At 32.5% G+C, this 26,928-nt stretch overlaps 1 protein-coding gene across 6 annotated transcripts in view; it reads left to right on the forward strand.

Moving 5' to 3' along the window:
• KIFAP3 (kinesin associated protein 3) overlaps positions 1-26,928 on the forward strand; it is a 138,908-nt gene that overhangs the window by 91,393 nt on the left and 20,587 nt on the right. For all 6 annotated transcript variants that reach the window (XM_054693486.1, XM_037506506.2, XM_054693485.1 and 3 more), the window contains 2 exons: positions 9,542-9,731; positions 16,066-16,165. In XM_054693486.1, the coding sequence (XP_054549461.1) occupies positions 9,542-9,731; positions 16,066-16,165 (290 nt within the window). The remainder of the gene's footprint in view (positions 1-9,541; positions 9,732-16,065; positions 16,166-26,928) is intronic.

The raw sequence follows: 26,928 nt of genomic DNA on the forward strand, positions 1-26,928 counted from the left end.
CTATTTTTATTTTAAAATGGTATGAATATAATTTATTGTGGATTTTTACTGTGAAAAATTATGTAGAACATATATTTTAGCCAGACACACTGTTACTTACAGTTTAAGATTGTCTTTCAATATGGCTGAATTTGGCATTTTAAAGCTTCAGGTCAAGGTAACTGACCAGGGGAGTGGGATCAAAACAGGGGTGGGAAGAGCACAAGGGACCATGGTGATAGTTCCCGGATGAATGGGTGGTGGGAATTTCACAGAAACTATAACCGAGATGAAAATGCATACCTTGTACAAAATGAATAATGATGTTAAAAAAAAAAACATAAAAAGAAAAACTAAATGAATAAAAAGCTTTAATTAGGACAGTGTATAAAAAAGAAAGTGCCTTTTCTAGTGTAGAAACACCTGATCTGTTTAATTACCCATGTTTTGAGCCTTTAATGATTTATTTGGATTTAGATTCAATTTAAAACCTAATCTCAAACTAAAGTTATACTATTAGTTTATCTGACCTTCAAAATTGGAAGAAATTTGAATTTGAATGCATCACTAAAAAGATAGTTTCTCAGGTCCACTTGGGACATAGTTGCCCATCTTTGGTTCTTTAGGCCCACACTGTATGACTGATCATGACACAGGGTGCTCTTTGCTTGTCCTGAATCTATTTCAGAAGTAAAAGGAGAAATTAACTTAATTTGAAACAGGAGAAACTTTGATTACACTGCAAAGATGATGAAACACTTGAAATAGGCTATTAAGGGAGAATGTGAAGTTTCTGTCCAGTAACCTTTAGTAATAACTAAATAACCAACTTTCTAAAATTATGTTAGAAACCTGCCTAGAAACCTTCACCACATGAAACCAACGGGTAGTGGCAGTACTCTCTATCATCGAAGATTGCATGTTTGTTGATGACATAATCAGCAAGTTGTTTCCTATGTAACTAGGCTTTACATGAAAACTTCAGGAAGCAAGAATGAGGTAGGTGCAGATAGGAGCAGGACAGTGAAGAGAAAGGCCCTAGCTTTTTAGTTTTCAAAGGAGATTTAAACAGTAGATAACCATTGCCTTTTCTCTCCCAAACTGTGGGAATTATGAAGGGAAACACATAACCCCTACACATGGAGAGCATCTAAACCCAATTAGATTTTCATCTTTCAGTACTTCCTCATCTTTGTGTGAAATATTTGTGAACCTCATTAAATTCATTCCCAAGGTAAATTCCTGTGTTGGCAAACATTTATTGTATTTTTATTAAGTACATACAGTGTTCCAGACACTAAGACTCTGGGAATACAAAACTAAACATCAAGAAGTCCCAAGAACATAAAAGTCTGCAATCTAGACGCTGGAAAACACACGAGTACTGTCATCTAGAGGTAAATTGGACGTCAGGAGCAGCACTGCTATGTGGCCTTTCAGTTGATGTTCTATACTAATGGCATATTGTATCTACAGGTAATCATAGCCAGTTAATTTCCCTGACATGAAATTTTAAAATGCCAAATCACCTAGATTTTCTGGCCAAAAAAATGATGTTTGTTGTCTTATTAGGTAGCCTCAGGCCCGCATGTGATTTGATACTAATACAAGTTCCTATTCCTGGGATTAGCCATTTCTCTCTTAGTAATTTTGCTCATGGGAAGATTTTATGTATTTTAACCTGAAATCATACTCTGCTCTAATATTTTAAACTTAGAAAAACTAGGTGCTATCTTAATTATAATATAGGTAAAATGATATTTGCTAATAATTCGTGTACTGAAATGAGATTAACCAATGTTGGTTTGCATATAATCTCCCATCAATTTTTGTGGTTCCCACAAAAATTACCAGGACAATCTGTCATACAGACAAGCTGATTTTAATTGATAATTTTTCCAACAAGGGAGAACTCTTTTAAAAATGTCTCATACCAGCTAGAAAAGGGAAGTCATAAAAAATGTTTCTTAGGGTTGGGATTTGGGTTGCTATTAAAACTCAGGCACTTTTAGGACAGACTTTCAAAAGAAGGGAATGGTTAGGAATTGGGTAAGATAGGTAGATAGGTAATAGGTAAGATAGGTCACTTTTTAATTGGTTTATGTGTTGACTATGGCATAGAACAGAAATTTTAGAAGTCAATTGTTGACAGAAATTTCTCAGATATTCTTTCAGATCAGGTAGAGTTGGCTCTTGCTCATTTTACAGTATTGATAAATTTTCACTTTAAAATTTGATTTTCATATCTCAGTTTCATATGATTGGGTTTAATGAGATAAGTTCAGTTAGCCCTCTTTTGTAGTTCATTTTTACATTGCATAAAACTGAAAGGCAGAAATTTAGGATATTTTTCCAGGTTGTTGGAATTCGTATAGCTAGATAGATACACACACAAATATATATATATATATATATATATATATATATATATATATATACACACTTGTGTTTGTACATTCCCTGCCAGTCTTATGCATATAATTTTTTAAGTTGGCAACAGTTGTATTTAAAATAGCATAAGCATAGTCTAAAAGATAAAAATCATGATTTTTGCTTGAAAAATTCATTTAATTGTGTCTTTTACTTTGTGGTTTCAGTTATCATGATATTTGAAATGATATTATACAGATAAGCCTCCCAGTGCTTAAAACAGAGGTTGAAGAGATAATTGTACTTTGAGGTCTGGTTAGAAAATGCCAGAGTCGAGATTAAAGGGCAACCCTTTGGATAATACTGTTGAGAACTAGATAGTATATGCTTAAAGTCAACTGCTCCACTAAGTATGTGTATTTAACTTTGTGTTTGTATATACATATCATTGGAAGAGGGCTTTAAGCTATAAAAGGCATCGTTTTAGTAGCTACTGCCTTAACCTTAATGAGTAACTCAATTACTCTAGATCTGCTTTAATTTAGTATGAAGAATTGTATTAAATAAACCATATTACATTCTCAATTAGGGAACTGCCACATTAAAGGAGAAAGGCAAAATCTGTTTTCCATCAATTATTTTAGAACACAAAGCAGATCTATGTAGCTCTATGTTATCCTATAGTGTGTTAATCAAATACAAGGTGTGACGGAAGCCAGTGACAAAGAGTTTTTCTGATAGTGAACAGATTCTGATAAATAAGCTGATTAAGGCTTCATAATGTTTCAGTGGTTAAGTAGTAAACAAAATGAACTGGGACTTCAAAAAGGATGACACATTCCATATAAAATCAAGCCATAAGTCTTTCATGATATTTCAGAATTTATGGAAAGTGAGTGTTTAAGACAATAATGTTAGGAGCTAAGAGAAGAAATAAAAGACATAGCATCTATGTCTTTAAAAACTAGACAAATTCAAGTCTTAAAGCAGGGATATCAGAATGCACTCCCTATGGTAATTAAGACTGAGACAGACACACAAAAGATTTAACCATGTCTGTTAAACTGTATTCACTGAGAAAACACCATGAAGTAGCTGAGTAAGGGATTCATCCAGAATGCTTTGTAAATGTGTGTGTGTATGTGTGCACGGAAGGAGGTGGGAGGAGATGCAAATGTAAGGTTGTTAATGTTTGTTTTTTTAAGAATCCCTATCATTTTTTCTTTTCTTTTTTGTTTTTACTTTTTATTTTATTTTATATATATTTTACATCATTCCTTCTTTGTACGATGTATGCTTTCTCCTTTCAGGTGTAATCCTTGCAAAATTCCCATCATTATTTTTTAAGATTTACTTTTATTTATTATGCATACAAGAACTAGGGTGCAGGCCAGAGGTACCGGGGGTGAGAGGATTCACCAGAGACAGTGGGGAGCAGAATGGGTTCATCAACTAAAATAAACTGCTGAGGGGAGCAGCTGGCAAGACCGGAGAGATCTGCTGTGCCATGTGTGTTAGTTCCCTGCCTGGGGATGGAACTCATGCTGCAGTGGCTGACTATAGCTTAATAACACTGAGACTTTAACCCCTGTGCCACCAGGGAGATCCCATTAATATTTCTTAATCTCAAGTGTGAGGGGAACATAATGGATCATGGTAGAGGACTATAGGTGCCTTGGTGGTGGATGTAATATATACTCCTGAATGTGGTAACATACACCTTAAGGGAGTGATCCTATACCTCTAAATCATATACAGCATTGTAAACCAATGTTAACTCAATTTTTTTTTAAATAAAGTAAATCTTTATTTGAGATTTTTTTCTTACATCTTTGAAGTTACCTTTCTTCTCTAAAACAATAATAGTATGTGGCAGTTGACTTACATTTAATGCCAATTTCCAAAATTTGTTTTTGAACCTTTCCTGAAATCTAAAACTCTTGGGACCACTGTTCTAGCCTATAAATTTATTACACTTGCTATCAGGCTCTCAACAATCATAAGCAAAATATTTTCAAAAAATATGTAACATAAAACTCAACATTTCAGATACATGAAAATCAACGCCAGCACCATAGGGCAAAACAATACTATCTCAGTTGATTTAAACTAATGTTTATTAAGGAAAGGAGAAATGAAAATATTTAAACAAACACTGTATTCCTTATAGCATGTTTCATTCCATGATGCTACATTTGATAAACAGTAGAATACCTAAGACTACATTATCACAAGCTAGAGCAAACTTTTATGGCATATATAAAATATCTTAATGTTTCAAACCTAGCCTCTAAATTAGAAAGATCTTTCAGAATATTTTCTACAGTTAACTATTAATAGTTAGGAAAGTCATTAAAAACTGCTAGAATATATACCAACATTTATTGTCATTCTATAAAGGTAAAGTATTATGGGCATTTTTTCTGTCATATTAACTTTCAGCAATGAAATAACTTTATAATCATAAACTCCAAATATTTTGTCATGTTATAATCACTTAAGAATTTAAGACCTTGATACTGTCTGGTCAAGGTTGTCATTTTCTTTCTCATGATCTTTAACATAGAGTCACACATTAAATCTCAGGGCCACCTCTTGTGAAAACTTTGTCATTGCAGTGGATTAATTGTAGTACTAATCTATAATAATTGTTGGATCTTTTATAAAACATACTCTTCTATATACTGAATGATTATACAGCTTAGTATAGAATAACACACTCTGTCTCATATTTCCTGAGGGAGAAACTGTTATTATAGTTTTCCTGAGGAACTGAGAAGACAATTACACTGTTTTCATTGTGATCTTGTAAACATTAGTAGTCTTGTCAAATACTATTTTAGTCATAGAAAATAAAATGTACAAAAATACTTAAAAATCAGGATTAAAGTTATTTTTAATAAAATCACAGTGTTATCTGGCATTGCTGGTATACTTTTTGGTCTTAAAGAAAAAAAGATGAAAGAAAACTTTAAAGGAATTCTGATTAGCATAAGTGTAGTTTTATTACATTGGCTCTAGGTCTGCTGTTAACTCACAGCCTTGGAAAATCAGCTTCCTCAAGACTAACACGTCAAGATGTATCATCAAAAGTTAGTGATGTGTGATCATGAATATTTTTGTTTTGTGTGTGGAGTGTGGAGACTCTCTTCAAAAAACTCAGGCTTCCCCACTCTGTCTCTGGTGAATCCTCTCACCCGCCCCCCACACCTCTGGCCTGTACCCCTGTTCTTGTATGCATAAATAAATAAATCTTTAAAAAAATAAAATAATAAACATTAAAAAAAACTCAGGCTTATATGTGTAAAACATTAAGACCATTGCTGAAGAGTGACACAAAGGCTTAAATTGCAAGGGCTATTGTTTGTGAAGAAAGGTGCATCTTTGTTACGCATTTTACATTTCACATATACAACTAGCACAATTTATTACTTGTAGTTTTATTACTAACTTGGAACGGTTGAATCTTATAAGAAGGATGTAAGATGATAGCTCCTAAAATAAGCATATTTTTTTTTCTTTGTGCAAAGCACTATTGGGTTAAATACACTTTATGGATATGTGGTTTAAGGATTTATTTTTTAAATTATACCTACCTCTGTAACATTTCACAGACTTTAAGTAAGAAGCAAGTTTTACTCTTAGGGGAATAGCACACCCCTTGTTTTATTTGCTTTGGGCACCAGCTAGATTTTAACTCCTGTTTTTATACTAGGAATCTATATGCTTGAATTTAAATTATGATAAACAATAAAAGTATGTCTTTCAATCATTTTCCTTGAAAATTTCTACATTCAGATAATCAGATTTAAAATGTTTCTACCAAAATGAAAACTTTGCTTTTGTATCTCTTGCCCAGTGAAACAAGGTACTATTCATAAAAGAAACAATACTACTCAAGTTAATTCTAGTATTTAATGTAGGGTTTTTTTAATAATATTCTTTTTTTTTAAGATTTATTTATTTATTTATACAAGCACTGGGTACAGTCAGAAGCGCTGGAGGGTGAGAGAATTCACCAGAGCCAGAGCGGGGAGCAGAGCAGGCAGAAGGAGCGAAGTACACTGCTGAGGGGAGCAGCGGGCCACAGGAGAGGTCTGCACGCCATGTGGGACCCTCCTCCGGTGGCTGGGGAGCAGCCGGGGATCAAACCGGCACTGCAGAGGCTGCGGGCAGCTTCGCAACCCAGTGCTCAACAGCTGCGCCCAGGGAGGCCCTATTTAATGTAGTTTTAATAGGATGTCTGGCATTATAAGACATATCCTGGGAGTTTGGGTGACTTATAATTAACTTACCTTTTAGGAAAAATAAGACAATTAGTATGGAAAATGTCTTGCCCAACATGCCATTTTCACTTTTTATCTATGAAGTAAATTTTTAATATTAGGGATAATAAGTTCATCCTTTCCTTCTTCCATAAGTGTATGTGATCATTCTTTTTTATAAATGTGATCATTCTTAAATTATCTGGCCACTTCTTAAGGTTACCTTTGAGCACATCTACTGTACCACATATGGAATCAAAATGTATGCTTCTGAAGTCACATGAATTTTAAAGAGGTTCAAAGTCATATGTAGCATTTGGACTAAATTATTTTGAAGTTAATCACAGTGCCCATATTGTATAATTAGCACCACTTAGTGTTTTATTTCAATTTGGAAACCCAAATTGAACTGCTAAAGTGTGTAAGCAATTGAACTATTTGAAACAACTTCTCTATGCTATTAATTCTTTCAACTCCCTCTTTCCCTAATACCCTCCAGTGTATAATCAGGTCAGAGAACACATTATTGAAAAAATACTGTGTTAAATAGTAAACTTACCAGGCCAGAAACTACTACTTCTCTTATCACCACTGGTCAACAAATCAACCCATTTATATTGTAGAAACTTACAGCCAAAAATGGACCTTAGAGATCACTTTTTATATTCTCATTCAGTGAAGAATCCATTCTACAGTGACCCTCAGAAATGTTCATTTATCCATTGTTCAATTGCCTTCCCACATTGCTGATCCAATGTGGTTTGCGGTGCTGTAATAACCACATCCAGCTTTGTGCACTTGATCAAGTTACTACAGTGTTCTGGGCCTCATTTCCTCATTTATAAAATGGTAATACTTACAGTACCCGAGTCAGAGAGTTATTCCTTCAATTAACAGTAATAACTAGCATAACATACAGGTTTTCTAAATGCTTTATTTTATGTATATTCTCATTTTAATGAACAATTTATGTATGATCAATGACTGGACCATGCAAACAAGATACAGCATTTGGATTTAGGATTTTTAAATATCTACATTGTTAATTTCACATAGAGGTTAGCCTTATAAACTATAGATGTAACTTGGAATAAAAAAATAATCTTCAGTGATTTAAATATTGAAATTAGTAACAGTTGAATTAATGTTTAATATGTTTATGATAGATCTTTTATACAATTTAGTTTTAAATAATTATAAATGTAAATAATTATATGTGATTCTATTTAAATAATAACTAAATAAATTGACAATAGGAATGCTAATAAATAACTATTAGAAAGAAGGAAAGCTTAATTTAGTGACAGAATTGCCATTAACAGTACCCTGACCAAATATATTCTACTTCTGCCAATGTCACTTGAAAAGAAGCATCTACATAGTTTCCAAGAAATATTGTATAGAACACACAATAGATGTACTGATAATGTGAAACTTTAAAAATAGTGGTAATAGTATAAAATTTCAGACATTCTCACCCAGAAAATCATTCTGTGCTAATTTTAACATGAGCCTTCTACTTTGGATAAAACTTGATCAATATTTGACTCATTTGTACATTTGGTCCACCTCTCAGTTATCATGATCATCTTGACCTATCATAGGATGATATTACTGTGGAACAGCACTATTATTGCCTGATGCCTTTCCAACTACTCTTTATTTAATTATTTTTATTGAGCTATACTTGATTTATAACTATATTTGTTTCAGGTATATATGATGATTTAATATTTGTATATATTGTGAAATGAGCAATGCAATAAGTCTAGTTAACATCTGTCACCATAATTATATATTTTTTTCTTATAATGAGAACATTTAAGATCTACTCTCTCAGCAACTTTTAAAAGTAAAATGGGGCCTCCCTGGTGGCACACGGGGTTAACAAGCAACCTATGAAGCTATCTGCAGCTACTGCAGCACGAGTTTGATCCCTGGCCAGGGAGCTATCCACATACGCAGCAGACCTCTCCTGACTTGCCCACTGCTCCCCTCAGCAGTGTATTTCAGTCAGTCTGCCTGTTCTTTTCCCCACTCTGTCTCTAGCAGACCCTCTCACCCCGCTCACCTCTGGCCTGTACCCCAGTTCTTATATGCATAAATAAATAATTCTTTAAGAAAAAATAAATGTACAATAGAGTATCCAGCTCCTTGGTAAATAATGATAAAAGCATTAAAGATATGACAGAAGAATTTAAAACTAGGAATCCTAGAATTAGAATAACAAGAAATACCTGAAGACTTTTTTTCCCCACCTATACCATCCCTTGTGCTGTCAATTAATTGTTAAGTGACTACACTTGTTAGAAGTTCCACACCCTGTAAGAATAGTGGGGAACTGGATAGGTTTAGCTTTGTCTTATGGTTATTTCCCTATTTGTTCTTTATGATTGAAGCAAATAATTATTAAATAAGATAAGCCATTTTGTTGTTGAAAATTCTGCTATTTTCAGTAAAGAGAAATAGTGTATTAGTGTTTGTTTTTCCTACTGAATTTTTTTTAAAAGATTAGTGAAAAATGTACTTCTAATGCTTAACCTTTTGTGCCACAAGTAATTATAGCCACAAAACTCTTTGGAAACTGAATTTGATTACTTATCTAAATCCTGGTAACACTTATAAAAATTTGTGTCATTTCATACGGTGTTGTAAACCAATGTTATTTCAATTAAAAAACTGTAAAGTTTAAACTTTGCCAGTTTTGCCATTGCCATTATTGATTAGTAATCCAAACACAGGTGTCTTTATGAATTCAGTTGTTTTTTATTGATTATTGTGTATAATTATTCTGACCAGGTATTCTTAATGGTTCCTCTGACTCAAATCCCCCCAAATTCTTTTCTCATGAGATAAAACTACTATTATCTGAGTGTCAAGGTAGTTCTTCATAAGCTTATGTAATCCCAGTTGACTGTTTTCAATAGGAATATGATGAAGAATGGGCTAAGAAAATTCAGAGTGAAAAGTTTCGCTGGCATAACTCTCAGTGGTTGGAGATGGTAGAGAGTCGTCAGATGGATGAGAGTGAGCAGTACTTATATGGTGATGATCGAATTGAGCCATACATTCATGAAGGAGATATTCTTGAAAGACCTGACCTTTTCTACAACTCAGGTAAGATGATAATAAAAACAAAAACAGTTTGTATGTTGTATAAATAAGGATTTGGGACTGCAAAACTTTATTCTGAAATTTTGTAAGCACTTCTTTTAGTATATAAATTGATCTGTGCTAATGATATCTAGTGTAACATTGTACATCAAGCAAACTTAGAAACAACATTTTTTTCCAATTTTTCCATAATTTTTGATAAAATGTACATAAAAAGGTATAGACAGGAAAATGAATTGCTCTTAGAGTGTATTACTGTCTAGAATGTATAACTTAAAATAACATCTTTAACATTTCTACTTCTGTGTGAAAATGTAATACATAGTTTTCTCTATTCTGTATCTATTAATGTATAACTTACTAATGGGGAGGGGGGGTTGTGTGTGTCTTATTTTAACATTTTAATTTTGCAATGATTTTTCTTTCATTTCAAACTATAAACTCTTATAAACTCCATTTGGTTGGGAAGATTTATTCATTCTATAAAAATAGTTTTTTCCTTCTAAGCTTTGCTAGTATTTTCAAGGCAAAATTTGATTCTTTCATAAATCTTACATATATTGTAACCTTGTTGATTTTGCCAACTGTCTTTTTCCAGAGATGAGTTTGGCGTAAAGACTGGTGTGTTTTTGCATATTCTGGCTTTTAGTCTGTTACAGTGTTGCCAATATTAATATTACTTTATTGAAGTCATTTAGTTGAGGAGAGGAAGGAAAGGATTTCTGAGATCTGTAGGGAGTTGTAAATAAAAGCATTAAAATAATTATATCTGATTTAATGGCTCACCATTTTTTCCCCTACTGTATAGTCATTTGTGTATTTTCATAATTATGTATTGTTCAGCTTGCCCATAAACACTATATAATTTTATATTTGATATGGATATTAGAATTCTGGGAAATTGATACTTTATTTGAAAATTAAATAGATTTTTTTCCTAACTGAATGTTACAGAAGTAATGAAATACCAATTTATGTTGGATGGAGTAGATCATTAATTTTCACCAGCCAGAATTTCTTAGTTCAATAATGGCAAGCAGCTGTTCCTTACATATTCAGATATACATGATGTAAAATATATATGATATGAGGTTTTTTTAATAGAAATCACAGTTTCTTCTTGGAATCAGGTTTCTGGCTTTGAAGATTGATACTACTTTTCAGTAAGAATCAATTACCTGTTTCCAAAAGAAAGTAAGACTTTTAAATCACTTAAGTATTCAACTTTGTTGTTTTAATACAATTAGAATTTCAGAACAGATTTTTAGAAAGTTGTACCACATTTCCTAAATCAGTTCATTTAAATTAGCCTCTTAAAATGAAAATCATATTTTCCATGAAATATTTTTATTTTATAATTAAAATATATAACATGCTTTTGTGAGAAATCTGAATTATGTATTTTTATATAAAAATTGAGAAACAGCCACAAGTGATGGAAAAATAAATGAATTTAAGCATTTAAAGGGTAAAGTATTATCATTAAATATCCTATATTTGTTGTTTTTTAATACCTGTAGCCTGATGACATATAGATATATAGATATAGATAGATATATAATGGTAGCCAGTTGACAATGGATATTACATTGGTATGAGTTTAAAGCTACAGCTCTCATATCAAACCATCTGTCAATATGTTTTTAGTTTATGAATTATTTTACCTAGTCCATTTTCTATGAATAGTTCTTCAATCAAATGAATCTCTGTTGTATCTCTTTAAATATGTCATAGAACTTTAGGTAATGGCAGCCTCTTGTCTTTAATTGTATACAATCATATCTTCAGAAACATGAGATAAATCTGTAATACTACAGATTTGTTTGAATAGTTCTGTCCATCTTATTTAAGCCCCTGGGTTCCCATGAAACTTTAGGCTGCTTCCTATAAAAGCAGCTTTGGTAGCTTTTCAACCACAGAGATTAAGCTAAGTGCCCCATAATTTCATGGTTTTTACTTTACTTTAAAGTGAAATAGCAGTCTGTACTTCCTAATCATCATTATTGCCCTCTGTTTTCAGATTGTTAGATATGTCAAAAAGTATCTGGTTTTTTCTTGCTTTTATTAAAGAAAAAGATCTCAGTGTTGTTTTACAAAATAGGAATCTTCCATCTTTTAATTACAGAATTTTTGTCCTTAGAGTTTATAATTGTGGTGATTGTGGTCATTGATAAATTTCCTTTTCTATCATGAAAATGGTGCTTTTTGCTTTAGTATTTTACCAACAGAGAAAATATAATTTATAAAGCTGTATTGCTACTACACATTTCTAAATAACCTTTTACATTTTTGTTGTCCTTCATCAATTATGGTGAATCTTATTCTTATCATTTAATATGTCAATATATTTCTGGAATATCAAATTTAAAATTGGTTCTCTCTTGGGATTATTATAAAACCATAGTTCAGGATATATATCCATCCCTATTTATTTATTCTAAAATGTATTATGTAATTGTATCTTAAGTGTTTGTCTTATATTTTACTTAACCTAAAATTTTGAAAACAAAAATTGAATATAGTGGCAATAAGGGACCTAGAAAGTATTATTATTATAGTAGATGTAAAATGATCATCTGATGACTAAGTAATTTGCTCACTATACGTTAAATTTATGAACAATGTTGTGGATGTGAACTGGCCAAATTTATCTAGAAGTCACTTAACAACCTATATAGAATACTTATAGAAAATGAACATTAAAAGGCCTTTACTTTCCCAATAGTTATTACAAAAGCCATATATTAAAATGTATTTTTACTAGCACTGAATAGTCATGAACCCATCATTAAGACTTTTTCCTCAGATGTCTTATTTATTTATTGATAATTCTGTCAAAAATAAGTTATCTTGGTTTTTAGATAGGAACAAATTGGAAAGTAGTATTACGCTAATATCAGCAAGAAATAACAAGACTTAGATTTAGGAGAAAAATTTTTTTTTGTTTTTTGTATTTATTTATATTTTACATCATTGTTCATTTTTAAACAATGTTTGCTTTTTTTTTTCCCCTCAGGTATAGTCCCCATAGAATTTCCTCCACCAATTCACCCGTGCACCATCACCACAGTCCCCTGTGCTCCTCCCTCCCTCCCTCCCCCTCCCCTGCAGGATTTCTCTGGTTTATAATTATTTGGTTATTTTTTGTTGTGTTGTGTTTTATGTTGTTATTATTTTTCCCCTGATGTCTTATTTGGTTCCCCTATGTTCCTCTTAGAAGGGAAACCATCAGATATTTTTCTTTTTCCTTCTGGCTTATTTCACCGAGCATAATTCCTTCTAGTTCCATCCACATTGCTGCGAATGGCATTAGTTTATCTTTTTTGATTGCTGAATAATATTCCATTGTGTATATATTACCACATCTTCTTGATCCAGTCATCTATTTTGGGGTTGTTTTCCAGGTTTTACCTGTTGTAATGGTTGGACCAGTTTGCACTCCCACCAGCAATGTAGGAGAGTTCCTTTTTCACCACATCCTCGCCAGCATTTATTGTTGCTAGATTTTTGATATGTTCCATTCTTACTGTTGTAAGGTGGTATCTCATTGTGGTTTTGATTTGCATTTCCCTGATTTCAAGAGATGTTGAGCATTTTTTCATATGCCTGTTGGCCATTTGCATTTCCTCTTTGGAGAAGTGTCTTTTAAGTTCTTCTGCCCATTTCTTGACTGGATTGTTTACTTTGTTTTTGTTCAGTCATGTGAGTTCTTTGTATATCTTTGTGATCAGTTCCTTATCAGTTGTATGGAGTGCAAAGATTTTTTTCCCAATCAGTGGGGTGTCTCTTTGTTTTGGTTAATGTCTCTTTTGCTGTACAGAAGCTTTTCAGTTTGATGTAGTCCCAGGTGTTTATCTTTTCCTTGACTTTCTTTGCTTTTGGTGATGAGTCTTTAAAGATGTTACTGAGATGTGTGTCTTGTAGTTTTTTTTTTTAAAGATTTATTTATTTATACAAGAACCGGAGTACAGGCCAGATATGTGGGAGGGTGAGAGGGTTCACCAGAGACAGAGCAGGGAACAGAACAGGCAGACTGACGAAATACACTGCTGAGGGGAGCAGCGGGCAAAACAGGAGAGGTCTGCTGTACCATGTGGGTTTCTCCGCGGACTGCCAGGATCAAACCTGCGCTGCAGAGGATGCGTACAGCTTCACAGTGCGGCGCTCAACTGCCTGCGCCATCAGGGAGGCCCTGTCTTGTAGTGTTGTACCTTTATTTTCTTCTATATATTTTATGGTATTATGGTTTCAGATCTTATGTCCAGATCTTTTATCCATTTTGAGTTTATTTTTGTGCATGGTGTGAGGTAGTGGTCTAGATTAATTCTTTTGCTGCGTATGTTGATCCAGTTTTCCCAGCACCATTTATTGAACAAACTGTCCCTGTTCCATTGCATATTCTTTGCTCCTTTGTCAAAGATTAGTTGTCCATATATGTGTGGCTTTATTTTTGGGCTTTCTATGCAGTTCCATTGATCTGTGTGTCTGTTTTTGTTCCAGTACCACACTGTTTTAATTATCATGGCTTTGTAGTATAGTTTGAAGTTTGGAAGTGTAATATCTCCATTCGCCTTTGTTTTCATCAGTAGGGCTTTTGATTTTTCAAAACTGTGCTTTTTTCCCCTGTAGGCCTCTGGGAAACAGAGCAGGGGGGTGGAGTGGAGTGCCTCAACAGCACTGAGTGCTGAGTCTGCCCCGTGCTCTCCCAGTGCAATGCCCACAGTTGTGCGGATCTTGTACCCCAAATTTCGTGCCAGGTTCTCAGTTCCAAAGCTCTCAGATCCCAAACGCAGGTGGTAGCCCTGTTCAGTGCTCAGAGTTATGGTGCCTTCTGTGGCCCATCCTGTGCCTGGTTGCTGAGTTTTCAATTACCCAGTGCGGGTCATTCACCTCGGTGGTGGCCCCTTTGCATCTCCCCACAGTCCTAGATTGCGTGGGCAGGAACTTGAGCAGCCAATCCCCACACGCTTACCAACTAGCCTTTGATTATTTGCTGGTCCCTCCTTTTCTCTGCTCAACATGTGGCTTGTGGAGTTCCTAGCTTCCTCTAAGGGCATGGGTTTGTGATTACCCCTGCCAGATTCTCACCTCTGTGGCAGTTTCCTAATGGTTCCCGAGTTCCAGGTTTCGGGGTGTGGTGCCTGCAGTAGTTCTTTTCCGCTGCCTATCCTGCTTGGTCTCTAGTTTGTTCTTGTAAAAAAAAAAAAAAAAACCTTGTAAGCAAGAGGAAGAACTCAAAATATATAGTAGTGTAGAGCAAGGGGAAGAACTCAAAATATATAGTAGTGTAGAGCAAGGGGAAGAACTCAAAATATATAGTAGTGTAGAGCCTTTTAGCATATGCAGTAAGATTATAGCTTGTAACCAAAGGCATGACTGTTTAATAATTGACATTTATAGTTAAGATTGAGTCATCAATAAATGCTTGTGTTCAGTATATTTTTTAATGCACAAAGAGTATAAAATACCCTTAAAAAATTTGCAACCCAGGCCTCCCCTGGTGGCACAGGCGGTTGAGCACTGTGCTGTGAAGCTGTCCGCAGTCTCTGCAGCACCAGTTCAATCTCCGGCCGGCCAGCGAGGGTCCCACATGGCGTGGCAGACCTCTCCTGTTTTGCCCGCTGCTCCCATCAGCAGTGTATTTTGTCAGTCTGCCTGTTCTGTTCCCTGCTCTGTCTCTGGTGAATCCTCTCACCCTCCCATCTGGCATCTGGCATGTATCCTGGTTCTTCTATAAAATAAATAAATTTTAAAAAATTTTACAAAAAATTTGCAACCCAAGTTTATTTATGTGTGTGTTTTAAGATTTGGCACTCAGAGTGCCAAGCATTGCCTATTTAGAAATCCATGTATTTGAAGTATTTAATTCCCTAGTCATACTACGCAAATGAAGCTGTCTGAGTTTAAAATGTGGAAGATATAAAAGTGTTGCGCTTTATAACACCTTGCTATTTAATGCCTACTCACCTTAACTTATACATGTTATTTCCTTAGCTTGGACTATTCTTACTGTCCATCCCTATCTCATATTACCCTTTTTTATCTTTTGCTGTCTTCTCCATAAGACTGTAAGCCCCTTGAAAGCAGAGACTATTTTTCATCTCTGTACTGGCATCATAGTATATGTCCAATAAATGTTCACCTATTATGCTGCATTGTTGCAAAAGAACACTTAAATATGTATGGTCTTTTATTACTCCCAAGAGAATTATTAGTCATGCTTAACATTTTTCTTTCCAAATTTAATATACAGGTTATTTTCTATTGCCTAATAGAAAATAAAAATATTTTTTATTCCCTAATATATTTCACTAGTTACCATTTTCCTTCTTTCTAGATGGATTAATTTCCTCTGATGGAGCCATAAGTCCAGAGTTCTTCAATGATTATCACCTTCAAAATGGAGATGTAGTTGGGCAACATTCATTTCCTGGCAGGTAAAGTCTTCCAAGAAAAATCTAATATATGATCCCCTTCTTTTTTGAAAAATTAGAATTCTCTTCACTCCCCTTTTTTTTTCTTTCATTAAATTCTATAAAAACTCATATTTTCAAGAACATGCTTGCTTGATTTTAAATTAACTTATGAAGTCACATTTTCTATGGAGGAAAATAATGGACAACACAGATCTGAAAAAAAATAAATATTTTTCACCACTTTGGAAAATACAGGCCATCTATTGGAATAGATAGTACTTTTGCAAAATTAATGAAACAAAATTGTTTCCTAAATGCTTTCCAAAACCAGTAAAATATAACATAAAAACACAATACATGTATCTTAACAATTATTCAGACATCGTTGTTTTAGAGAGTTAATGCTTTGATTATATTAAGGACTTTTCCTCCCTATAGGGCTTTCAAATAAAATATTTTAGGGGAAAAAATGTAATATGCCAATATTGTCCTTCAATTATAATAAAGTTTTCCCCAGCAGATACCCAGTTTCATTGTGGGTGTCAGCTTTTTTAAAATCTTGCCAGTGAATGTAAGTAATATTTTCCCCTTCATGTCGTTTCTAGGGTGTAATATTTTAGTTTAGACTGACTATTGAAATGTCTGTCTTCTGGTATTACTCCTGGGACTTCAGGTTGTCTTATGAATAGGTGGTAGTAGTATTTGCTCTAAAAACTATTTGTTTTTTCCTATTTTATTGATATAAATTTCTCTTCTACAATTCTGTTTCTCATTAATATAAACTATTCTCTGGTTAGGAGGACATGTTTTATGTATTTTTTTAAATGAAAGAACACATTTGTGTTTTGTTTAATACAGTATGTTAAACTCTTAATGATCACTTCTAATAAGCCATTTTAATCTAATTTTAATGATTAATGCAACCATTATTGATTATCAATTGTGTATAATCTATTTTACAAATATTCATCATTTTTATTTTAGCCTGCACAGGAATATTTTAAAGCCAGTTTTTTAATAGTTATTTTATAAATGAAGAAATAAAAGTTCTAGTAATTTAAGTAACCAACTCACATAACTGGGATGGTAGATCAAAAATTAAAACTCAGGGACATCTCTCTCCAAAGCTTATATTCTTTCCAATTTGACATGATGCTTAATTTGGAAGGAAGCATAGCATACTATAGCATACTTTTAAACATTTCTTAGCATAACCCACATTAAGAAATTACTTTCCTGGGCCTCCCTGATGGCACAGTGCTGCCGTGAAACTGTCCACAGCCTCTGAAGCATGGGTTCGATTCCTGGCCAGCCAGGGAGAAACCCACATGGCGCAGCGGACCTCTCCTGTCTCACCCGCTGCTCCCCTCAGCAGTGTCTTTGGTCCGTCTGCCTGTTCTGCTCCCCGTTCTGTCTCTAGTGAATTCTCTCACCCTCCTCACCTCTGGCTGTACCCCAGTTCTTGTATAAATAGATAAATCTTTTTTTTAAAAAAAAGCAATTACTTTCATATTGCAACCCAGTACACATATTTGTTTTCATGTGCATGTATATATGTATCTATACACATATGTAAAACTATTTCTCAGAATGGTAATTGCTCTTACTAGTTGTAATGTGCAGTGATAAATTCTGTTTTATTATTTTCTATTTCATTTTGAAATGCAGATTGCAGCCCACTAAGTTGATTTCACAGCTCATTGATAGTTATGACTAAAAGTTTAAAAGCATGATGGTGCAGAAAGAGGAGTATTCATGAAATGTGATAACCTTATATGTCGGTCACTGTTCTATGGTTGACTTTATATTTTTATTAAATGTATTTATTTTCTTACATCATTGTTCACATTTGGATAGTGTTTGATTTCTCCCTTCAGGTGTAGCCCCCATAGTCCTCCCACCACAATAGCACCCATGATCCTTCTCTACCATCCCTTGTGCACTTCTCTCCCCTGTTCTGACCCTTCTCCTGCCCTTCCCCTCCTGTAAGCCTCAGATCTGTGGACAGCTTGCAAGTTTTGTCTTTTTCCTAATCCTTTGTTTGGTTTCTCTGAAGTGGACTTTAAATAAGTAATACTACTTTAGAAATAGTTTCATCGGTATTCTGGATTGGTATACTGGATTATATTGGTAGAAAACGCCTTACTTTAAAAAGTGAAAATTAAATATGTCTGGATACCCCAAAGCATATAATTTTCATTACTTCTGATGTTCTGTCTGTATGTTCATCTATAGTCGCTATAATTATTTAAATAGAGGATGTGTTTAATTATTATAACTACAATACTCTTCATGAGGCAATTCACTGTACAGATGCTTTCTGAAACATAATTGGAAAAGTAATAAATTATTTGGGTATATTATCCTAATATTTACATGGAAACCTTTTTCTGAGAGCATACTTAAGACTGATTATTCTGACATTTATGTTCTGTGAATGAAACATTATTTTGTATCCATTTACAAAGAAAGCAGACTGATACTAGCCATGTATTACTTATTTGAGAAATAAGTAATACATATAATCATGATTATATATATAATATAATCATGATTTTTATATAATCATGATTTTTTTAAGAACCTGAAAATTTTTACTACAATGAATATGCAAATTTTATGAGCTTGATTCAGCAAAATCTCATTTCTGATTTTCAAAAATGATCATTTTATAAAACAATAAAAATATTTTAATAGTGATACCTATTAACTAAGTTATGCACTAAACCAAGAATTTCAGTTCTTTATTCCTTAATTTTGTTAATAACCTTTTTAAAAATTAGGAAACTGCTTTCTTACTTTTGTAAGTCAGTTTCTTTTGAAGGGTAAAAATATTTAAGTTACTTCTTTCACATCATAAAGGATACATCATAGTAATGTTGGATTAAGGGATTAGTTACTAAAACTTACTATAGACTATTTTTCAAATCAAGAGGATGATATATTTGTTTATTATAAACATCTTAGGTTGAGAATTATTTGCCTTTATAACAAACTTCCCCTGGGAAAGTTAGTCTTTCATCTCTTGTCTTTGATAATTTTTCAAGACTTAAATCACATAACTGTGTTATTTTCTCTTTTTATTTCCAGAAGAAATAATTTACAGTGAATTTCCTCAGGTTTTTTAGTAGGTAATATATCAAATAAAAAGGAACTCTAAAATGTGTCAGTGGATATATAAAGTATACAGTATAGCCAAAACTTCATAGTTGTTCTTTGCTACTTTCTGTTTTATTACTTTATTCTGGAATTATTTACTTTCTAACATTCTATCATTTTTGGCTTATTAAAATTATTTTAATAAGATTTATATGCCCTTCTTTAATAGTAACAAACCATGTATCTTAACAGGCTTATTTTTAATTCTGCACAGATTTAGGTATTTTAAGTTAGGATATTATTCACATTTTTGTCATGATGATTTTGCTGCATGTTGTCAGAAATGTGAAATTTTAAGTTAATGCAAAACTTTTGACACTGGTATCCAACCAGGTAAACATAAAGCCCGTTCTATCAAATAACAAACTGCTACTTTTGAGTTTTTGGTTTAACTAACAGTTAAGCAAAATATGAATTTTTTTAAGAAATATTAACAGGTGTTGAGCCTTTTCTTCATTGTAAATATGAAAATAAATAGATTTAATGGACAACATGAAAAATTTGGGTGACCTATGAAAGAATAATGTCGACTTAATTTTTAATTATGAAAAAACTGATTTGATGAAAACTTTTAAAAAGGGGAAGTGTTATCTGTTTTGAACCTTGCTTTTCTTTAAATCAGGGAAATTGTCCAGATGATTTATAAGTTACTTCCCTGTTCTTTATTATATGTATTTGATAAATAAGCACAGCTAAATTATCTGAAAGAAAAATAATAATGTATAATATGTAAATTTTTATCATTGTTTGAAATGACTTGAGTGTCAGTAGTATGTAGACGAAACAATTTAACAGTGACATGCTAGTCTTTTAGTACTCAGGGCTTTTCATTCTTCATGATTCCTTAATATTTCAGTGAGTTCAGGTATGGTACAAGAGAACATAAATTATTAATGTATGACAAGTTTTTCATTTAATTGTTCAAGGAAAAATTCTTCACTTTCTAAAGTGACAAAGTTTATTAATCAGATAAATCTGTTAAAATGGGGAAACTAAACCAGATTTAGATAATTGCTTAAACAGTTCAAATTGGTATTTTTCTTAAAATGCAAGTCAGAGGGGTCCTTATTCATCTGAATACCTTGCCTGCATTTTTTGTAATGTAGCAAGGCAGTTTAATTGGAAACATGAAAACTGTTAAACTCATCTAGTCTATCCTACAAGAGAGACTGAATGTTTGATAAAATAGATACTGGCAGCTGGACAGTGAATCCTGGGTTTTAGACTTGTGTCACTATCAGTTTGAACTTCTTAGTGCCAGAATTTCCTGACATTTAGAGGGTAATGCAAAATACATTAAGGCTCCACAGACTTTCGCTCTAGAGCTGCCAATCCCAGAGCATCAGTTGTAAATCTGCCTGTCCCAAGATCTAAGCGGTGTTAGAAGTAAAGTGGAACTTGCTATTGAAGCTAATTAAAAATAATAAGAGTAAGCCTAGCTTTCTCTCCCTTTGTACAAAATGTATCTGCACCATATTTTTGGACCTTTTTTTATTATAACTCTTACTTTTCAACACTAACAAGAACCTCATGTTGAGTATTTTTAAACTGCTTCCAGCTTTTACAAATCAGTTTTTGTTGCAGTAAAAATGGTCCATTTTTCTTTTATAGGAATCCAATTTTCATAAACTGGAAAAAAAATACAGAGACTGCTTAGGTTTCCTTGGGGCTTTGAAAAATATTTTTGAGAGGGCCTGGAGTTCTTTGTGGTTGGCACAGTGATGTCATTCATAGAGTCAAAAATGAACTAGATGTGTATAATATCTGAGCCATCTGATTCTGACACTTTCATTTTCTGTGTTATATAGCCTGCTTTTCCCCCCTTTTTTCTCAGAATAGTGTGGCATTAACTTTTCTGTGCATGAATATATTACATATTGTACACATAAAGCTTTTTTTCTATTATTTTAAACATTAAATCATAATTCTGACATATTAGTTGCACTTCTAAAAATCTTACTAAATAATTTCCTTAACACTTGAGATAATCTTTTGTACTCAGCTATTTAGTTTACTTTAGTTACTAGTGTTTCACACGAGAAGAGCAACCTCAAAATTATGTATTTGCTGTCTGAAAGGTATTGTGTAATATTTATAGAACCACATATTATTCCTAGAGCTATACATTATGAGATTATTTCAAGGCAGTTATTCAAAAGAGAAATCAATTTGTCTGTCACAACCCTTTATTTGGCCAAGCAAGAAATTCTTTTATATTGAAAGGAAAGTAAATATGCCTATAAAATCTCATCTTTGATAAATCTTTTATCAATTTTAATTGATAACCCAGGCACTACCATTTGTTCTAATAGTTTTAAGTTTTAGTGACTGAAACTTAAATTCATTTCTGCAGTAGTACTGTAGAAATTATATGGGAGGATCAAAAGAAATATGAAAAGAACCTCCTAGAAATATTTCTATGATCGGCATCAAGACCAACCACTTGTTCATCAGCATTGTGAGGGCTAAATGAATTGATAAATATTTATGAAGTCATTTAAAGATTATCAACTAAAACACTGCTATATTTAGTGTTATTAAATTTTTATCAGATATGATCATAACTTTTTTATTTAGGGTATCTTATTACTGGTTTTCAGCAGGGAACATATTTCATGGAGTCTTAAGAAAATCTCCTGACTTTAGTCATTTTTCAGCTGCTTGGATACAAAACAAAATAACCAGACACCATCTTCACCTATTAAACTGTCAAAGTTTTTTGATGCTAATACATATATATAGAAGCAATGAGGTACACCACTACACCTCTCACAGGAATGAAATAGACAAAACCTTTGTGGAATGTACTTAGTAATAGAGAATAGGAGTCTTAAATGGTTCACTTCTTTATGTCTAAAAATTTATCCTTATGAAGTAATTAGAGATAAAGATTGGATAAATTATTTAAATAAAGTAAATGTCAGAAAATAGATACACTAAGTTTTGTGAGATACATTTACTTAATTGCAGAACTAACATTTCTTTTCAGCACCTACTTTTGTAGTACATGATTTTGTATATGCTTTAGATTATATTACAATGGTTTTCTGATTTAAGTAAATATGAAAGTCAAAATAATTTTGAAAGACACATTTAGCACTGGATAGTCACTTTATATAAAACTCTCCACTTTTTGTCTGACCCTTAGTTATATTTCTCTGTATTCCACATGTAAGTGAGACCATTAGGTATTTGTCTTCCTCTTTTAACTATTTGACTACAAAACTAATGCAACCCAAAGGGGAGGATGACAGGATGGGAATGGGGGAGAGTAGGGACCCAATGGAACGTGGTGGAGATTAGGGTACTAGTGGTGGGCATGATGTGAAAATATACATTTGTGAAGGTTTAAACTTATATATAACCCCCAAAGATACAATGTAAACCAACTTTATCTCAATATGCATAATTAAATATATATATGCTATAAAGGAGAATGGAAATAGTTTTCATTCATTCATGAATCATTTACTGTCTCATTTCTCTATCATTTTCTAATCAAATCATAGCACCATTCTCATAAGTAGTAGTAATGGGAATGTAGTAACATGATATCCTTGCTCACATTTACAAAAACCATTTATGTCACAATTTATAGAATACCAACAAGTTAAAAAAATTTGCTCACACTACATATTTGCTCTTTTTTAGTTGTCAGTTAGTCTCGTGATGACTTAATTGCATGAAAATGTTTCTTATTTAAGTGTCTTTAACAAATAATAAAGTAACAACTAAAAACATTGAGCAATAATCCCTCTTAATAAAAACCTGTTTCCTGTTTTTTTTAAAAAAAAAAAACTGAAAAAACCCTTTACGTTTTGAAGAACTGGCTGCAGTTCTTCAATTTGCTTCTTCCTTATCTGATTATTTTTAATAAAATTCATCTGTAATGTTTTAATAGCATAAAAATGAGTTTATCATTGTCACATCTATAATTCTAGTAACGAAACTCAACACTGTGGTTAAGAATATTTGATCATTCCATTTATATTTATTTGTACATATTAAAACATTTTCGCAACAGATTTGTTGATTTAATCTTAATATAAAACATTTTCATTTTAAAGCAAGTATTGAGCAATGTACTAACTTTTTAAAAAACTTAGTATTTTATATATTCAGGGCATTATTATGTATTTTATTTACTCTGTTCTTGAATATATATTTTAGGAACCTATATATAGTTTCCTAATATGTATTCTTAGGATATTTGCAAGAGTTGCTTCTTACCTTAAATGCAGTTTTGTTAAATCATGATCAAAACACATACAGTAGAACCTCTTTATTGAAACAATGAAATTGGATAACAAGACAATATCTTGTTTACTTTTAAAAGTTGTTCTATTTCAGGGTATATAATTTGATTGTAAAGTACCTAGATCTGTGCAAAATTTTATTATAATTATATTGTTGTCCAGTAATCCCATAACCATTCTGCTAGTTGTTTTTTTAGTTCAACAGATAAAATGTTTTAGGTGCCTTCTAAAAGTTTCAAACAACAAAATATTTAAGGCTCTTTTTTTCTGTCTAAATCTAAATAATAAAGACTAATTTTTAAATTTGATTTTTAATCTAGCATTTATATGTCATATATTTCATTTTGATTATCAACTAGTGTGTGAGATAAATAGAACAAAAGGTAGTATGGTCCCTGTTTCAACAAATGTAGAAATTAAGGTTTAGAGATTATTAAGGAACTAACCCAAAGTCAAATAACTAATAAAAAATGAAACCTTTAAGCTTGATAAGATCTGGCACTCTTACTATTACACAATTAGTGCCTCCAAATGACAGGCAAATATATATCTCTCCATTAACTGCTTCAATTCACAAAGTTTTAGTGTAGCTTATTAAAATTCAGCATCAGATATGTAGGTTGTGTTATGCAATGCAATATTGTTTACCTATTTTGTTTTAATACCTTTGACATGGTTTACTGCAAATCACTGTTTCATATTGCTTGGAGCAAGTTGCTAGAAGTTTATTAACACATTAAGTAATCATTTTACTACTGTTAAATTCTTGTGAGTAGTAGATTGTTCTCTACAGGTTAATGCAGGTGTATGAAAAATGAGGGTGAAATGAGTGGAATAATCTCAGCCTGGAAGAATTTTGTCTCATGCAAATCACTTGTTTAATTAATTTATGAATATTTATATGCACGATGATATTGTTTTATGTCTATAAATGAATCCTCATATATTTAACTAATTATTGTATTTGTTTAGACTTTAGAGACAACTTCTTTCTAGCCCTGTAAAGCAAGGAAATTTCACTGCAGGACACTAGTGATTTGCATTTCCCAAAGAGAATTGAATTAGATTTTACTAGTAAATTGGGCCTATAACCTTTAAGGCCAGATTTTATTAGATTATCACACATCAGCATTAGCAAATTGTAAACTTTACTGAAATATAGAAATACAAGCCCAAAATCAAGACTTAGAGTCCCTGGGAAGATGTTTTATCCAAGAGAAATTATACTCCTCACTTGGAAAAATATTTTAAATGATTTACTTTACTCTGGAAATTTAGATGCAAGAGAAGTTGAGGAAAGACCTGCCCTCATCAAGTTTGTGTTAATTTTTAATCTTCTGTTTGAGCAGTTGTTGGAGGTATGCATGTTACTGTATATAAAGTCCAAAGATATTCCCAAAGAAAATTAGATTTATTGTTACTTCACTAGACTTTAATTCAGAATAAGAAACTCAGTATAAATTGTGTATGACCTGTAAATTTTAAAAGTAATTTGAATATGACTAGATCTTGCAAAGATGTTAACACATCAATTATGGCATAACATTGTACTAGAAGAAATGACATGGGAATTAATCCATTCGTGAATGAGAAGTTAATTATATCTCCATCATTTAAGAGTAGTTGTCTTGTATTAAAGTTCATCCATCTCTTTATGTGTATTTTTCACAAGTTGCTGACTGTTCAGATAATAAAAATTAGTTGTAAATTTAAACGGAAAGTCTTTAATCAACAATGACTACTCTATGATATATTTGACCTATGAACTGCTCCTATTTTTTTTAATTGAGTTTTTTAAAGGAATAGTATGCATATTACTATTTTATTAAAGGCTTGTTTTCTCATACTCTAGTGGAATAACAAAACTGTAAATAATTTGGCTGAAAAGCACACCACACCCTCCAAAAACCAAAGAGGAAAATATAGTATGTTCCTCTTTTGTTTCTTTTAATTCTTTTTTAATTAAAATTATTTATTTTCTTACATCATTGTTAATTTTTGTACATTACTGATTTTCCCCTTCAGGTGTAGTTCCCATAGTTCTCCCACCACCATAGTGCTCATGATCCATCATCATATGATACTAAGCTGACTCCTAATCTCAGGGATATTTTCTAACTTAAGGTTGATTTACTCTAGCCCATCTGTTTTGCTTGATTTAACAATATGATTTATGTATTTATGAGCAATTGCCTAAACTTCCTTATATTAGATTTGTTAAAACAAATACATTTCTCAAATTTTTTTAAAAAAACAGATGCATCCTACTACCTATCCATTTTCAAATGTAATGTTAATTAATTTCCATATTCTCCATATTGCCCCTAGTTCTTCCAGATGTGCTATTGCAAATAGCTCACCCCTCGGATATGAGCCATATGAGCCATATGGTCTCTGTAAACTGATTTGCAATTATTTTGAATAGGAATTGTACAGATTGCAGATAAATTATTAAGGTATATGTATATTGCCAAATAAATCTAAAAGCAAAATATTAAGCTGTAGTAAATGAGAAAGGAATGTGCAAATGAAGACCTGCCTGCTTTATTAAGTTTAGTGGTTACCTTCTCAGTTTCAACCAAGAGTTTCTTTTTTTTGTTGTTGTTATGGTGTTTTAAAAAAATCTATAAAACTGCTTACAGAAGTATCTTAGACAAAAACAAGGAAATATAATGTTCTAAACTCAACCAGTCCAAACCACTTGAGCTGCTATGACAGCTCATAAAACTGAGAGTAGTTTTTAACTGGGCTCTGTTTTACATTGCCAAAGTGAATTTTCCTTGCAGGAAGTAGCCAGAGGGTTTATTTAGTTTCCAGTCCATGGCTTTGATCTTTCTGTACTGTCACATCTCGGGTTACATAGCCCTTTTTCACTGCAGTAAATCTGCAATAGTTAATGAGAATAAAATTTCCTCCTCCTTACTGATCGCATGCTGTTAAATGCCAAACCACAGCCAACTGCATATTTGCAGAATTTCAGCTACAATGTATGAAAACAGTGCAATCAGTTTAATCTTGTTGTCTTTGTAATTCATTTTATTGGGCTTTCTTCCTTTTTAAGTGACCTACTTTATCAAGTAAGTGGTTGCAAGGCCAAACCTGGAGAAAGATTTAGAATGTTAATAAACTGAGAGAAGAAAGGTGTACATGTGTTAGGGGTGTGGGGGTGGGGTGAGGGGTTGGGTGCACATGCATGTATACTACCATTAAGAGTTAAATTGGTTCTATTTTAATGCTTCTGGAAGACTAAGCCTTTCTTTCTCCTAAAATAAAATAAACTGGTTTGTTATTTCTTTGATCATCTTATATGTTCAGTTTCAATCTAAATTTGCATTAAATGAGTTTAATAAGCTAAAACCTTATTTTTCA

Source organism: Talpa occidentalis, unplaced genomic scaffold (genome assembly GCF_014898055.3).
Source record: "Talpa occidentalis isolate TD23 unplaced genomic scaffold, MPIMG_talOcc4v2.1 talOcc4.12, whole genome shotgun sequence".
Lineage (NCBI taxonomy): Eukaryota > Metazoa > Chordata > Mammalia > Eulipotyphla > Talpidae > Talpa > Talpa occidentalis.